This window comes from Mirounga leonina, unplaced genomic scaffold (genome assembly GCF_011800145.1).
Source record: "Mirounga leonina isolate KUSES-001 unplaced genomic scaffold, KU_Mleo_1.0 Mir_173, whole genome shotgun sequence".
Lineage (NCBI taxonomy): Eukaryota > Metazoa > Chordata > Mammalia > Carnivora > Phocidae > Mirounga > Mirounga leonina.
Window position 1 is genome coordinate 67,055,717 of NW_023270447.1, and position 14,793 is coordinate 67,070,509.

The window sequence follows — 14,793 nt, forward strand, 5'->3', positions numbered from 1 at the left end:
TGAAGCCTGGAAGAGCTAATGGGGAGAAGCTTGGAGCTGAACTGCTTGCAAAGAAGCTTTCTAGTGTGGGATAGTTGAGGTGGTAGCTAAAGCCTTAAGTCCTTGTTCTGCAACTTACAAGTGGCATGACCTTGAATAAGTCATTCTCTGACCTGCTTTCCTCATCTGGAAAATGAGGCCCGAGTGGAATGAATGGGGTTTAGCTCACAGAGCTGTGGTTGGGATCAGAGGCACAAATTAACCTGAAATGATGGAGCACACGTAAGAGGCCACACTGATGCCCACTAGCCCGCTGCTGAGGATGGGGTGGGGCTCAGGCTCACTGTGGTCTGGCTGAGTAGGGAGGAGAAGCCAAGCCTTACCAGAGCCAGCAGCCCATGGCCCATGGGCTGGCTCTGTGCTGGGACCTGTGGGGGTGGTTGGGATGGGTGCTGGCCGTGTACCTGGACTCTCGCAGCGAGCTCAGGAAATCAGCACGGCTTTGTGGACGGCTGGGGTCATCTCAGATTTTACCTTTGGAGACCCCGGTGCCAGATCTCTATCCCTAGTAGTTGTATCGTCCGTCTGTACTATCCCCGTCCTTCCCATCCCCTCTTTCTGTCCTCTCTTCTCTCACCTTAAAGGTTTTCATTTTCAGTGTATTGATCTAGTTGTTCCCTGCGGTGGGATACATAATGGGAAAAGGGGGTTTGAAGTAGCTACAGCCTCAGGGTGTTTGGAAGAAGCTCTGGGGCTGAACGCCTGGGTTCTTTCCCTTCATTTTAGAAAGCACCACAGTCTGGTATTCTTGATGGCTGGTGGGCTAGGCCTGTGGGGGTGAAGGGGCCTGTGGGGATGAAGGGGCCAGGCTGGGGAATCACAGGACCAAGTCTAAGGGGTGGAAAGTGCTAGGGCAGGGTTGGGAGTGAGTCATGGTGTACGTTTTTCAGCCCCTGTCTTTCTCTCAGGGGCTGATGGAAGGAAAAAAGCTGACTGCCCACCCCTTTCTTTCTTTGTCTTGTCTAATTTAACTTATGTTATTTATCAAAAAGACAGGTTATTTGGAAAACCAGATGGACCCAGGCAAAAATCATCTGGGTTTTCCAAACGTGAAAAATTAGGTTCTGGGCACCCAGGAGGAAAGGCGTGTGTGTGTGGGGGGGGGGGTGAGGAATACTGAGAGTACTTTATGTCTCTCTGCAGTCAGACCCAGAAATTGCTCCATGACATCCAAGCTTCCCCCCCAACACACATACATGCCTCTTTTTCCTTCAAGTTCTTTATGATTGGAATCTAAATGAGAAAATGAAAATCTTTTTTTTTTACAGTTTTTTTAAATGTCTTTTTTTTTCTGAAGATTTTATTTATTTATTTGACAGAGAGAGACACAGCGAGAGAGGGAACACAAGCAGGGGGAGAGGGAGAAGCAGGCTCCACACGGAGCAGAGAGCCCGATGCGAGGCTCGATCCCAGGACTCTGGGATCCTGACCTGAGCCGAAGACAGACACTTAAAGACTGAGCCACTCAGGCGCCCCAAGAAAACTAAAATCTTTACGTTGGTGGCTAGGATGGCTGGGAGACTTAATTGGCCAAAGATGAGAACAGGTCAGGGCTATAATGGAACAGCTGCTGACAGCTTCCTCTATCACCTCCTACAAAGTTGGGTTAGTGAGAAGTATAGGATACAGAGAGGTTTTTGGAGCAGAGCTCTACCTCTTGCCCTTCAGGGTTCTCGCCAAATGATCATGCAGATAGGGAAGTTAGACATTAGAGGTAGAACTCACTCTTTCATGATTTTCTAATGATCAGATGGCCAAAGAGCACTGGGGATGAAGAATGGTTTCCCCTTTAAATATCCAGGGAAGGAGCTAGCCCTGTAGCTTCAACCAGGAATTTTTATTTATTTATTTTTAAAGATATTTATTTGTCAGAGAGAGAGAGAGCCTGCATAAGCAGGGGGAGTGGCAGACAGAGGGAGAAGCAGACTTCCTGCTGAGCAGGGAGCCCCATGCGGGACTCGATCCCAGGACCCTAGGATCACGACCTGAGCCGAAGCTCAACGACTGAGCCACCCAGGCGTCCCACAACCAGGACTTTTTAAAGCCGGTGCTTCTGTAGAAATGAATTAAAGCCAGAAGCCATGGAGGCATGATTCTCGGCTGTGATCGAGGAAATATTCTGGCTAAAAGCAGAGAGAGAGAGCCCTGTCTCTACATACATGCATGCACACACACAGAACAGAGCCGACACCCCTTTGTGGCCCAAAGGACCTCTGACAGCAGCAATAGCACTTGTCCCATTGTGTCATTTTTTTATAAGTGTCATTGCATGGCGAAAGCCACATGATAACTTGATCTCATGCGAATAATCTAAGTTAATACCAGCCACACAGTTGTGAGGATTAAATAAGAAAAACATTGGTGAAGTGTCTCCCTCCGAGCCTGGCACACAGTAAAGCCCAGTGAGTGTTTGTTGAATGAATGGATCTGTGAGTTCGAGCATTAAGGCTCCTTTGACCATTTCCCAAGATCAGCGGCTTGAATAACAGACTTGCAGGCTGTCCCCATTGAGCTTGGAGCCTGAGGCATGATCTAACCTGGCTGCTCACATAACACATGTTTAATTGAGTATCTGTGGGGCATGTGTGGGGTAGGCGGGAATGCACTGCCCTGTCCTGAAAGACTGGGTTGGCCCAGTTTCTGGGAGCATTGTCTGCAGATAGCTTTCAGTGGTCAGCCCCTTGGGGGACTGCCTTTGCAGCAGAGAACCCCTTGTCTGCGGTCATGCCCCTTTCCAGCATGGCCCGCATCCAGTGACAGGAGTATAAAGGGCTGGCCATCTCAGCTCATTTGGGGACAATCTGAAGGGCCATCCAACCTTCAGAGTTCCCTGAGGGGCTGGCTGACACTATCAGGGGTCTGAATGGCAGTTCGGCTCCTGTCCCCTACCTTCCACAGATGATTTTATTTATTTATTTGACAGAGAGAGAAACACAGCGAGAGAGGGAAAATGAGCAGGGGGAGTGGGAGAGGGAGAAGCAGGCTTCCCGCCAAGCAGGGAGTCCGATGCGGGGCTTGATCCTGAGCCGAAGGCAGACGCTTAACGACTGAGCCACCCAGGCGCCCCCCCAAGGGCACTTCTTAATGAGTGTCCTACATGCTAAACTGTCTCAGCATCTGCTTCCTGGGATGTGCAGGTCTTGGTGGCCAAGACTTTAGAACAGAAAAGGAGACAGACTTCTTTGCAGTTTCCAGCACTGGAGGTGTTGATACTCTTTTTTTGGCCACCAGAGGGCAGCAGCAGCATAGCAACCCGCCCTCCTGGGCTCAGCGAAGTGGGCTGGGGGACTTCTCCCTCCGACTTGCCACCGTTACTGTTCAGTATTAGGCAGGATCACCTCCCTTCATGTGTCTACCCTCCTGTCTCATGGAAGAAAACTTTCTGAAACTTTCAAGGCTTTAATTTTTGTCAGTCTCAAACCACCCCCCTCCATCCCCCTCCTGCCCCAGCACCAAAGGCCAATCTGTCTTCCTACTACAACTCCCTTCCCCCTCCTGAGCTGGGCAACCTCTTTGCCCAGGATCTCCCACCTCTCCACATTTAACACCCACAACAGATTTGTTTTCTGTGTGACAGGGTAATTATGAGCTTGAGGCCAGGAGGCCCAGGGGCCAGTCTGAGGATGGTCACTTCAATCTGGTTCTCCTTGTTCTGCTAACATTATTGATTTTTAGTTTTATTTATTATGATGATTTTTTTTTTTTTTTGATCTGGCTCTGGTAACATGAGGTGTGGACGCTAGAAGGCAAAAACAAATTTATTCTTGTCACAATTTAGCTTCTCGAAACCACCTACCCACCCAACATTTTTTTAAAGATTTTTTTTAAAATTTTAAGTACAATCTACCCCCTAACATGGGGCTTGAACTCATGACCCCAAGATCAAGAGCTGCATGCTCTACCTTCAGTCAGGCGCCCCCACCCAAACATTTTTTTTTAATCTACTGGTTTTAGCATCTCTACTTATCTGTCTTCCTTCTCTCCCCTAATCCCCAATGTTCTCCCTAAGATTGTTCCAGGAATCAGAGCCAGATGTGGCTGGAGGATGGGGGCTAGGGAAAAGAGTGTGGACAACAAATAGGATACCTTTTGTTAGCAGCCATTAATTCACCCAGAAAGCCTTTATTGCATGCCCTTTATCTGTAGGCTATTTCCAGGCTGAACCCCCAAACCCTGCTTCTTTTTCAGTCTTTCCCCTGGGTCAGTCCTGAGATGGGTCAAGCGATGTGCCTTTTTTTTTTTTTTTTCCTGCATCAGTTTCTCTGCCTGTGAAATGGTTTGAGAAAAACCTGACCAGGAAGATTTCAGAGAGAGTGAGGTTGAGATTGGGTGGAGACAATTCAAAGAGCAAGCCTGCCTCACCTGCAGGCTACTAAAGACCTCCCTGACTGTCATCTTGCACTCTACTTGCTGGCCAGGAAGAGGAAGGGTGGGCTGGAGGCAATACATTAGGAGTGGGAGGGGGCGCTCTGAGCTGCAGGGATTGCCATGGGAATCAGCTGAGGCCAAGGGCGATTTGTGGGGCCACGTTCCCTCGGGCCTGTTTTCTCTGTGTGTGCCTGGAGAATGAATAAATCATTGTTCAGGGGTGGGATGCAGCTGCCGGGCTCCTCCCCTCGGCACATGCCCCGACTCCAGCTCCTCCATTGAGGGCTGCTGGAGCAGAGCGGTTTATACACCCAGCTCCCCAAATCCTATTGAGGCCTCCCCCTCTGCACGAGCCGCGGGCTCCAAGCCCATTCAGCCAGGCCCTTTGTGCCGGGGGTTAAGTGGTTACATGTGGGGGGCACCCAGAAAGGACCTGTCAGACCCTGAAAGGCTGTGCTGATACCGCGCCCTCCTACGGATGAATGGGGTGGGTGGAGGAGAGGTGGGAGGCCAGAGGGTGCGGTGGCGGAGAGGGCATGGGGATTATGGAGCCCACAGAGGCAGCTGCTAGGAAGGGGGTAGAACAGGCACTCCCTTCTCTCAGTCCTCCTTCCCATCAGCTTCTCTAGCCCAGTCCCTCTCTTGTGGGCTCTAGGATTTCCCACAGCCTCCGGGACCTTGGATTTGGCTTTCTGGTCTCGTGGTGGAAGAGAGGTTTGGAAGAGGCCATTTACCACTTGGGTGCATTGAAGAGAAAGAGTCTATACTACCTTTCATTCTCCCAGCAGCTCCAAAACACCCCCTCAGTTTCTCCTTGCCCCATTCAGAAGGGGAGGCAGGGATGGTGAGTGGAGGGATTTGTCTCCTATGTTCTTATGGTGCAGGGCATTTGAAATTATGCCCCATCCGAGCTTTAAAAGCTTCCTGGGAGCCTCCTCAGGAGCCATTCAGGGTGGAGGGTTCAGGGAGGAGACAAGATCTCCATCTGGGTATACTACATAGATTTTGTTTGGGGGGGGGGCGGATAAAAGATTCCAAGGCTAAAAAAAAAAAAAGTTTTAAAACTTTTGTTTGATGTACCCGCCCCCCCCTCATTTTACAGCTGAGAAAACAGCCATATCGGGGGCAGGGAATGGACATGTTTTACCTAAAGTGATGGCACAGCAATTTCTTTCTTTCTTTCTTTCTTTTTTTGTTAAAGATTTTATTTATTTATTTGACAGAGAGATAGAGAGCACAAGTAGGCAGAGAGGCAGGCAGAGGGAGAGGGAGAAGCAGGCTCCCCGCTGAGCAGGGAGCCCGATGTGGGACTCGATCCCAGGACCCCTGGATCATGACCTGGCAGATGCTTAACCAACTGAGCCACCCAGGTGCCCCAGCACAGCAATTTCTTGATAGAATAGAGTGGCGCTTTACCTTTAAGAGGCAGCAGAGAAACGGATGAACAAAACAACCAGGTCACCAGCTTTGTAGGCCTTCTTTCCCAGGATGAGCTAATTCTGGGGAATGATTTTCCTTCTACTCTGCCTTCAGGACTCTCTGGGACACCAAAGGTCCTCCAGGGCTGTACCTAGTCTTGGGAGTCCAAGGAACAATGTTCACAATTACAATGTTATTTAACCATGTTCAAGGCATAATATCTTTATTTACTCTGAAAAGTTTAAAATGCTTTGATTTGCCTAAGTTCCCAAAGCCATGTGGGGAAGCTGGCAGGTGCTATGAGCTCGGGGAAAGAGAAGAAAGCAGGTAGCAATAGAGCTTGTCCTCCAGAGCTAGAGGCCTGTGCTTTGTTCTGATAAGAAAGCTTTGGGGGCTTGCTCAGTTATTTTCCTGCTGCCTGCAGGATGAGGCTCAGGCTCCTTGGAATGGTGGTCAAGGCCTTTCACAACTGGGCCAACTTTACCCTCTAACCTCATCTCCTACCTCCATTTCCCCTCAAGCTCCAGTCACCCTGACCACACTCTGAGCATACACACCACATAGAGTCTCTTCGGCCTTCACCCGCTTTCTCTTGGGGAGCTTCTATTCATCCTTTAAAGCCTGTGAAGGCTTTCCTTACTCTATTTTGTATTCATTCCTTTGACCCACTTTTTTCTATTTCCCTTTCTAAACAGGGAGTCACACAAGGCCCCCATCAGTCCTGATTCTGCTCTGAATCCCCAACACAGCACGTGACATGAGGAGAGCACTCTGCTGGATGTGAGTGAAGGGACAGGAAAGGGCAAAGTCTTTGAGGTTGAAACACCTTGATTCTACCCCCACCCCTTTCTTCCTGGGAGTACTGACACTGAGAAATCCTCCACCTGGAGAGGAACTCTTGCCTGTCCTATATCCTGGGGTAGAAATACCTCTCATCTCCCTTGTCTCCTTGCCTGACGCTCTAGGCACTTAGGGCCTGGATCTGGCTACTCACTGCTAGCCTCTCTTGGCTCTGACATCTGTCTGCCTGCCAGGATGTCTACCCAGCCTATCCGGGCTGCTACTGGCCATCTCTGGTGACTTCTATGTCCCTGCCAATTAAGTCCCTGAAATCTATGTAGCTAGGTGGACACTTTACTGCTGTACCTGGAAAGACTGATTCCTTGGCATCCTGACTGTGGAATCTTCTGGTGAATGAATCACAGACCTCTGTACATCTGCTTTTCTGTGATCATGCAGACATGGACGCCCCTGCCTTCCTGGGGCTTTTTGTTCTCAAGGCTCCCAGCTTTTGAAAAGTATGGAGTGCCCAGGACCACAGTCTGAGCACTTGCTGGGTTAATTATACAGTACTAGAGCATCCCACACAACTTTACCCTTGACTAAGAGAAGAGAGGCTGCAATCTGATGCCCTTGGAATTCACTTGACTTCTCAGAGATGATGTTATTTAGAAACAACTAGCTTAATAGAACAAAGGAAAGACCGACTGATGACTCAGCTAAGCCAGGCTGTCTGCTGCCCTGCAGAGTACAATAGAGGCTCTAAGTCAACAATCAGTATAGAATTCTTTGTCATCTGTGGCCAGAATACATATGAAGTGGCAGAGGTAAGTGTGGCACGCTATGTGATTGTACCTGATGACTTTCTCCCAGAGTTTACTTCCTGTCTCCACCATTCTAGCCTCTACAGGTCAGCAGGTTTCAGCGTCTAGGGAGGAATGTTTCTAATGAGGGAACACTAAGATGATTCCACTGCATTTCAAAGGAGGTCGCTGTGTAAGCTGGATTGATAATGGCTACCATGGGGAAACAGAGTTGCTATTCCTTAATGAGGGCTGAGAGGTATATGAGAGGGACCCCTGGGTCACCACCTTGTGCTCTTGTATTAATCAGGATTCTTTGATTGCCAGTGAAGGAAATTCCACTCAAGTTAGGCTTGGCAAAATAAGGGCCTTATTGGAAGATATAGAAATAGGCCTCAGGAAGTAGGGACTGGAACATCACCAGAACTTCCGTCTTTTGTCTCTGCTTCCGTGCATGAGCATCATTTTCTCCTACTACAAACGGACTCCACTTGGCAGGGAATGTGATTGCTGCAGCCCTACCCATATGTCTTCCCTGCTTCGTCTTCCTTTTATTTCAGAAAGTCCCAGAGAGGGGTGCCTGGGTGGCTCAGTCGTTAAGCGTCTGCCTTCGGCTCAGGTCATGATCCCAGGGTCCTGGGATCCAGCCCGGCATTGGACTCCCAGCTCAGCGGGAAGCCTGCTTCTCCCTCTCCTACTCCCCCTGCTTGTGTTCCCTCTCTCACTGTGTCTCTCTCTGTCAAATAAATAAATAAAATCTTAAAAAAAAAAAAAAGAAAAAAGAAAGTCCCAGAGAAGGATGCTAACTCACCTGGAATGGGGTTCCCATCTCTGGACTCATCAGGCTCCCTTTTGGCCCACACGGTTAGATCTGGGAGAGATGGGGTCCACAGGAGAGGCGGGGAGGAGCAGCTCTGGGTCCACAGAACAACTAAGTATCTGACATAGCTGTGTGACACAGGAAGATCTGCACAACTTTAGACCACCCAGGCTCAGAGTGGCTTTAGGAGTGAGGATCTGGGTCACCTCATTTGGTCACCTGGCTAAAGGCAAAGGGAACTTGAGGTGGGTAAGAGAAAAAGGAAGACTAGCTAGGGTTCAGCTCCTGTGTAGAAATGGGGCTGAGGTCTAAAAAATAGCAAAAGATGGAGAGGGGGGGAAAAGCAGCAGAAAGAGATGAGGGAAAGACAAGAGTATTTTAAATATATTATGATCCAAAGATGAATCCCTGTTAGTTTTATTTTGTTTTTAATGGGAGAGGACATGAAAAAGGTTGTAGCCAGTTGCTTGCTTTACTTGGTAAAGTAGGGAGTATGGAAGGGACCTCCTAGAATCTCACGTGGGTGCCCTGAGGGCTAAATTTGCCCCAGTCTCTTTCCTAGGGCTGCCTTAGTCAAAAACTTAATTTAAGAAGCCCTAACTTCCCTCACGCCAGCCAGTGTTTTCTTATCAGTAGGGTCAGCACCAACTCTGACCCCATTCTCTCTGATTGCAAACTGAGTCCCAACTCTCCTCATCTCCTCCTAAGAAGAAGGGAGTGAGGGGGATCAGGCTTCGGTAAGTAGAAGCTGAGAAGAGCTCACTGCACAGACACCATGGAGAGGTTCTCTGCCCTGCAGGGAGGAGGGTGCCTGGGCCTAGGTGCAGGACAGGAGACCCAGTCCTGTCCCAGAGCAGATTTTCTTTCTTCTTTTAAAACATAGCTTTCATTAAGTGACTTTAATGAAATAAGCACAAAATGAATATGTCATTTCAAATTGTGATAGATGCAATGAAGAAAAGGAACAAAGTGCCCTGGGATAACACAAAAGGGGAAATGAACCTGGTCTAGGAGGTCAGAGAAGGTTTATCTGAGAAGAGAGCTGAAATATGAGTAAGTCGAGAAGGGGAACAGAATTTCAGGTAGAGGGAACAGTGTGTGCAGAAGTCGCATGGCAGAAAGGATCGTGAGGCCCAGCTGCAGAGATGGAGGGCAGAGGATGAAGCTGGCTCAGAACCCTGTGGCTGCCGCCTGAAGGATTTACCCCGCAAGAGGGAAGCCATTTGAAAGGCTTTAAGCAGGGGCTGGTGACATGATCGGATTTTCATTTTGAAAATGTCACAGTATCTGCAGTGACGCAAAGCGATCCGAGGGACCCAGTGGATGCAGTTAGAAGATAAACCCGACCCGGCAGGCGTCGGTCGAGGCTGCAGGAGGCGGGGGAGTCGGTTCGGGCGCTCGGGCTGCACCGGCCGCTGGCTCGGCGGAACCCCGAACCGGCCCACGTGGGCCCGGCCGCCCCGCCCCGCCGCGCTGGCGCCGCCCGCCTCCGGAGCCCAGGCCTGGGGCTGGCCGCGCCGTCCGGGAGCCCCGCACCCCACGCCCGGCCGAGGGACACGCCCCCTCCCCCGCCAGCCCCGAGGGACGAGTTCCCGCCACGGGGTCTACCGGAGCAGAGCCAGCCGCGCCGCGCCGGGCGCGTCCAGGCCGTGAGTCGGGCCCGGAGGGGAGGGTTGGGGGCCCAGCGCGGGCGGTGGGGGGTGCCAGGGGGCGGGGTGGGGTGTCGCAGCCTCCGCCCAGCTGCCTCCTATGGGGAGCTTAGGGAAGGACGGTCTCTATCCTCTGTCTCCTGGGGAAGTCCCCTCCCGCAGGACTAGGCAGGAAGGGAGGCCGCCTCCCCCACCATTACTGAGACAAGCGCCCCCACCCGCCCCAACCACGACCCCGGCCGACTACAGATTAGCCTGGGGGGAAGCCTGATCCTGGGGTGTCTGGGTTCCCATTTCACCATCCCTGAGAACCCCGTGGGCCTTAGGACCCCAGCCACCGCGTCTGAGCTTTGCCTTGTGGCCCCGCCCAGCTTCGGAAAAAGAGAAAACAGTTGGGCCGGGGAAGATCTCCAAGACTGCTTAGAGGGATGGGAGCGTGTAGGTCACTAAGGGACCGTCCCTACACCCCCCAGGACTTTTGCCCACTACTGAATGTAGGGAGGGTCCCTGCCCCCTATAAAAACCTCTTAGTGCTTGCTGTACTTACACTATCCCTCACTCTCACTGATCGCCTGTTTTTCTAATCCTAGCACTATGCGGTCAGTAGAAACCCCTTGTCGATTCAAATCCTAATTTTGGTAAGAGGTGGTTATTGGGGAGGAAAGAATGCTGTGATATGCCCTCCCTCTGGGGCCTCAGGATGGAGCAAGCTAGGGGCGGGGCACAAGATAGAAGACGCAGAGGGAAGAGGGCAAGGTCCGAAGAGAGGCTTGTCAATGGGGGGCGGGGCGGGAGGGGGCGCTCCCTGGGGCCGAGGGGGGAACTGAAGCCCGGTCTTCCAGCCCTGGGCAGCCTGCAGTAGCCTCCTGCTACTCTTGGCTCCCTCTTCCCGAGCATAGGTAGCCCACTGCAGTCCCCCTCCCCCATCACTCCCGCAGCAACCGTGTACTGACACCCGCGTAGAGCCAGGCTGCGTGCTGGCCCCGGGGGTATGACGAGGATATGCGGAAGAACTCCGCGGTTAGTCAGGGAGCCACATGTGCAAGCTGCTATCACAAGATAGTCCAAAACCAAAACAAACCCCAAAACGACTACATAGAGACATCGACTGACCATCAGCTATGTTCCAAGGCCAAGGAACAAATACAGACAAAGCAGTGTGTACCGGAGCAGTGGGGACCCAGGGGAAGTGCGTAGTTAACGGTGCTTAGTTCTGTGTGCTGGGGGAGGATATCAGGAAGGCTTCAGAGGGGGGGATATGAGAGCTGGGTTTTGAGTTTGGAAAGGAATTTGCTGGTGGAGAAGGGAGGAGCTTAGAGACCAGGGAATTGTTGTTTTAAGATTTTATTTATTTGACAGAAAGAGAAACAGCGAGAGCAAGAGCACAAGCAGGGGGAGTGGGAGAGGGAGAAGCAGGCTTCCTGCCGAGCAGGGAGCCCGATGTGGGACTCGATCCCAGGACCCTGGGATCATGACCTGAGCCAGAGGCAGACGCCCAACGACTGAGCCACCCAGGCGCCTCAGGCCAGGGGAATTGTGTGAGGTGAAAGATGGTATTTTCGGAGATTTCTGAGCAGTTTGGGGTGGAAGAGGCCAGTCCGGAGGGGTGAGCAAGGGCCAGCTGAAGCACAGCCTTGTAGGCCATGTGGAGGTTCAGCAGTTTAGAGAGGCCACCCAGAGCTGTGACAAATCAAGTTTACCTTTTTAACTGGAGGCAGGGAGATCAGTGAGAAGGCTGTGGCCGTCAGTAATCGGGGTAAGAAATGACCTGAACCAAGTGAAAGTGAGGGTTGCCGTCTGTCCATACACACACAGGTTTTTACGAGGAAGAATTGTCAGCATTTGGTGGCCAGTGAGATGGGGGAGGAAGCTGAGTGAGGAGTCTGGGCTGCTCGTAGGTTTCTGGCTGAAGTGACTGAACGGAGAGTGGGAGCCTATGGTTGGTTGCAGAGTTGGACAGCGTTTGGATCTGGGCTGGAGACACATCTGAGAGTCACCAACACCTGAAGGTTCTTAAAGCTACAGCAGAAGATGAGGTCCTCTGGGGAGACATGCATAGAACGAGAAGACAAGCTGTCTCAGAGGGCTGAGAAAACCCTATGCAGGAGTCTGAGTCAACAGAGAAAGAGGAGGAGAACCACAAAGGAGGTGTTGCCAGAGGGAAAGGGACTGAGACGGCCTTGCCCCAGCAGCTGGGTTGCCATGACTTCGGACACCACCCCAGCCCACCCCCCAACCCCCGTCCTGCTCTAACTCATTCTTCTGCTTCCCCTTTACAGACCAAATGTTCGCCATCCAGCCAGGGGTGGCTGAGGGTGGCCAGTTCCTGGGGGGCCCGCCGGGAGTATGTCAGCCGGAGCTCCAACCAGACAGCAACTCTAACTTCATGGCGAGTGCCAAAGATGCCAATGAGAACTGGCATGGGATGCCAGGCCACGTGGAGCCCATCCTGATGCAGAGCTCCTCTGAGTTGCCCTCTGACAACCAGGTCTTCCAGGCCCCTGGGCTCCCCGAGGGGGAGGTGCGCAGCCCACCAGAGGGGGCAGAAATCCCCGGAGCTGAGCTTGAGAAATTGAGTGGTGCCAGCCCAGTGTGCTCCCCGCTGGAGGACAACGGCTACGCCAGCAGCTCCCTGAGCACTGACAGCCCCAGCAGCAGTCCTGAGCCTGCCTGTGGGACCCCTCGAGGCCCGGGCCCTCCAGATGCCCTTCTGCCCTCGGTGGCCCAGGCTGTGCAGCAGCTGCAGGCTCAGGAGCGCTACAAAGAGCAGGAAAAGGAGAAGCACCACGTGCACTTGGTGATGTACCGCCGCCTGGCCCTGCTGCAGTGGATCCGGGGCCTGCAGCAGCAGCTGGTAGACCAGCAGACCCGTCTGCAGGAGAGCTTCGACACCATCCTGGACAACCGAAAGGAGCTTATCCGCTGTCTCCAACAGAGGGCAGCCCCATCCGGGCCCCAGGAGCAGGGCTAAGGGTGTGCCTCCACAGGGGTGCAGGGGTGTATGTCCATATTTGCAGGCATGTGTGTGGTTGTGCACAAGTAAGTACATGATTATTTGCTGGTATGAGTGCAGGTAAGCAAACGTGAGTATGTACGTGCTAATATGTAGGCAGATGGGTCCAGGCATGGACCTGTATGTACACACAAGCTAACTTAGGTGCAGGCCTATGTGTGTGCACATATGTGTGTGTACAGCATGTGTGTGCACATATGTGTGTGTACAGCATGTATGTGAGAGGGAGTAAGTTTGTATATGTGTGCACGAACAGGTATCCAACAATGTGCGTATGTGTGCATGAGTGAGGATATATATGCAAAAGTTGTGTGTGTGTATGAGTGAGTTTGAGTGAGTGTGTAGGCTTGTGGTGGGTGTATATGAATGTGTCTTTGTGTGTGCAGGCCTTTGTGTGCAGGTGCAGGCATGGGAAGTGTGTAGTAGGAGCGTGTGTGTTCGCAGGCAGACTCACAAGGAGGTATATGCAAATACATATTCAGTTGCTTATGTGGGGCATCCACACGCTGTGTTACCCGTTGCCAACCTAGCCTTCTTCTCTCCCCAGGGTCCCATTGCTCCGGAGAGAGGGCTGGCTGCAGTATTTATCTGAGGGTTGTGGCTGATCCATTCCCCTGAGACTTCCCAGCTACCTCTCCACCCTCTCCCCATCACCCCTCTCAGACTTCGCTCTGCTAAGGCTGTTGTCCTTGATGGTGGATTTGCTGTGGACGAAGTGTGGTGGCTGCTCTGGCCTGCCATGGCTTTTTGGCTACAGTTTTGCCAGGGCGACTGGTAGAGAATGAGTCTGAGGGAGGGGAGCTGGGGTTGGTGATCGACACTGCGGCAGGGATGGTGGGGGTGGGATCAGAGAAGAAGATAAAGTCCCACTTGAACTCTGCCTTGGGGCACATGGGAGATGGGGATGGGGAAGATGACAGTGGCAGAACCTTGTGAAGAATAGGAGAAAGGGAATTCTAAAACATCACTTGGAAACAAACCATGCTTCTCCACGGCAAAGGAGCGGTTGCAGACCATATTGATTTAAGCTTCTGATGAAAGCAGATGTGCACTTATACGCTTGCAAGGAATGGATGAGGTACTCCAAGACTGCTGGGGAAAAAAAAAATCTCAGTTTCTTCTCTGTGCCTCTACTTGCTGTCCCTTTCTGGCTTTAGCAACACTGGATGTTCAAGTAGGTTGGTCTGTTTTCCTGAAATCAGGCTGTCTAGGCCCAGAGGAGCCATAGTCGGCTTTCCAGGGTGGGCAGGGGGCAGTGTCAGCCCAGCCTCTGGAAGCTCTCAGGATGCTGGGTCATAACCCCTTCCGTCACTGCATGGTCTTTTCAGTGGGGGTTGACTGGCTCCAGCAGAGGCTCTGTGAAATGGAGAGTGGGTGAATTCTGGGGAGAAATAAGGACTAAGGTAGCCAAGCTCTGTGCTTTGCTTTTGGGAGCCATGAGGATGCAAGATCCTGATGGGTGAGCAGTGGCATGACGCTGAGTTTCCCTATTTGCGAAATGGGGGTGCTCTTCCTCTCTCTAAAGAGTTCTATCCCTGACGGTGGGTGAAGGGCATATTAGTGAGGTTGAAGCAATGGTCCTGGGGACTTTTGTGTCTAGCCCTTGCATGTTGAGTATGAACCTGGCCTCTGGGCCAAGCCAGGGTGAATAAACTGGGGCAGAGAAATACATTTCTTGAGTTTGTGTTTCTATTCTACCCATTGTCTGGTGGCCTCTTTTCCACACCGTGTGAGCTGCCCTTTTGAGCAGAGTTCTGGGCTGGGAGCTAGGGGACAGACGGGAGGAAAGACGGGAGGAAAGTCACTGGGGAGGAGTAATTCAGCCTGCTGTGGCTGATGGGGGTGACAAGAAGTTTCTCCTCAGGGGCCTCTTGGTCTGACAGGGGCGACTTGGCCTCAGCC

General features: G+C 52.0%; 1 protein-coding gene across 1 annotated transcript; it reads left to right on the forward strand.

Annotated features, from left to right (window-relative positions):
- The first annotated feature begins 9,771 nt into the window (after nt 1-9,771).
- CUNH1orf216 (chromosome unknown C1orf216 homolog) lies at nt 9,772-14,562 on the forward strand. The gene is made up of 3 exons (XM_035019123.1): nt 9,772-9,878; nt 12,158-12,851; nt 13,439-14,562. Exon 2 carries the CDS (start codon nt 12,163-12,165, stop codon nt 12,847-12,849), a length of 687 nt encoding a protein of 228 aa, XP_034875014.1. The 5' UTR covers nt 9,772-9,878; nt 12,158-12,162; the 3' UTR covers nt 12,850-12,851; nt 13,439-14,562.
- The last annotated feature ends 231 nt before the right edge of the window (nt 14,563-14,793 follow it).

Coding starts and splice junctions, on each gene's coding strand:
- CUNH1orf216 (XM_035019123.1), top strand. CDS start 12,163: ATGTTCGCCATCCAGCCAGGGGTGGCTGAGGGTGGCCAGTTCCTGGGG.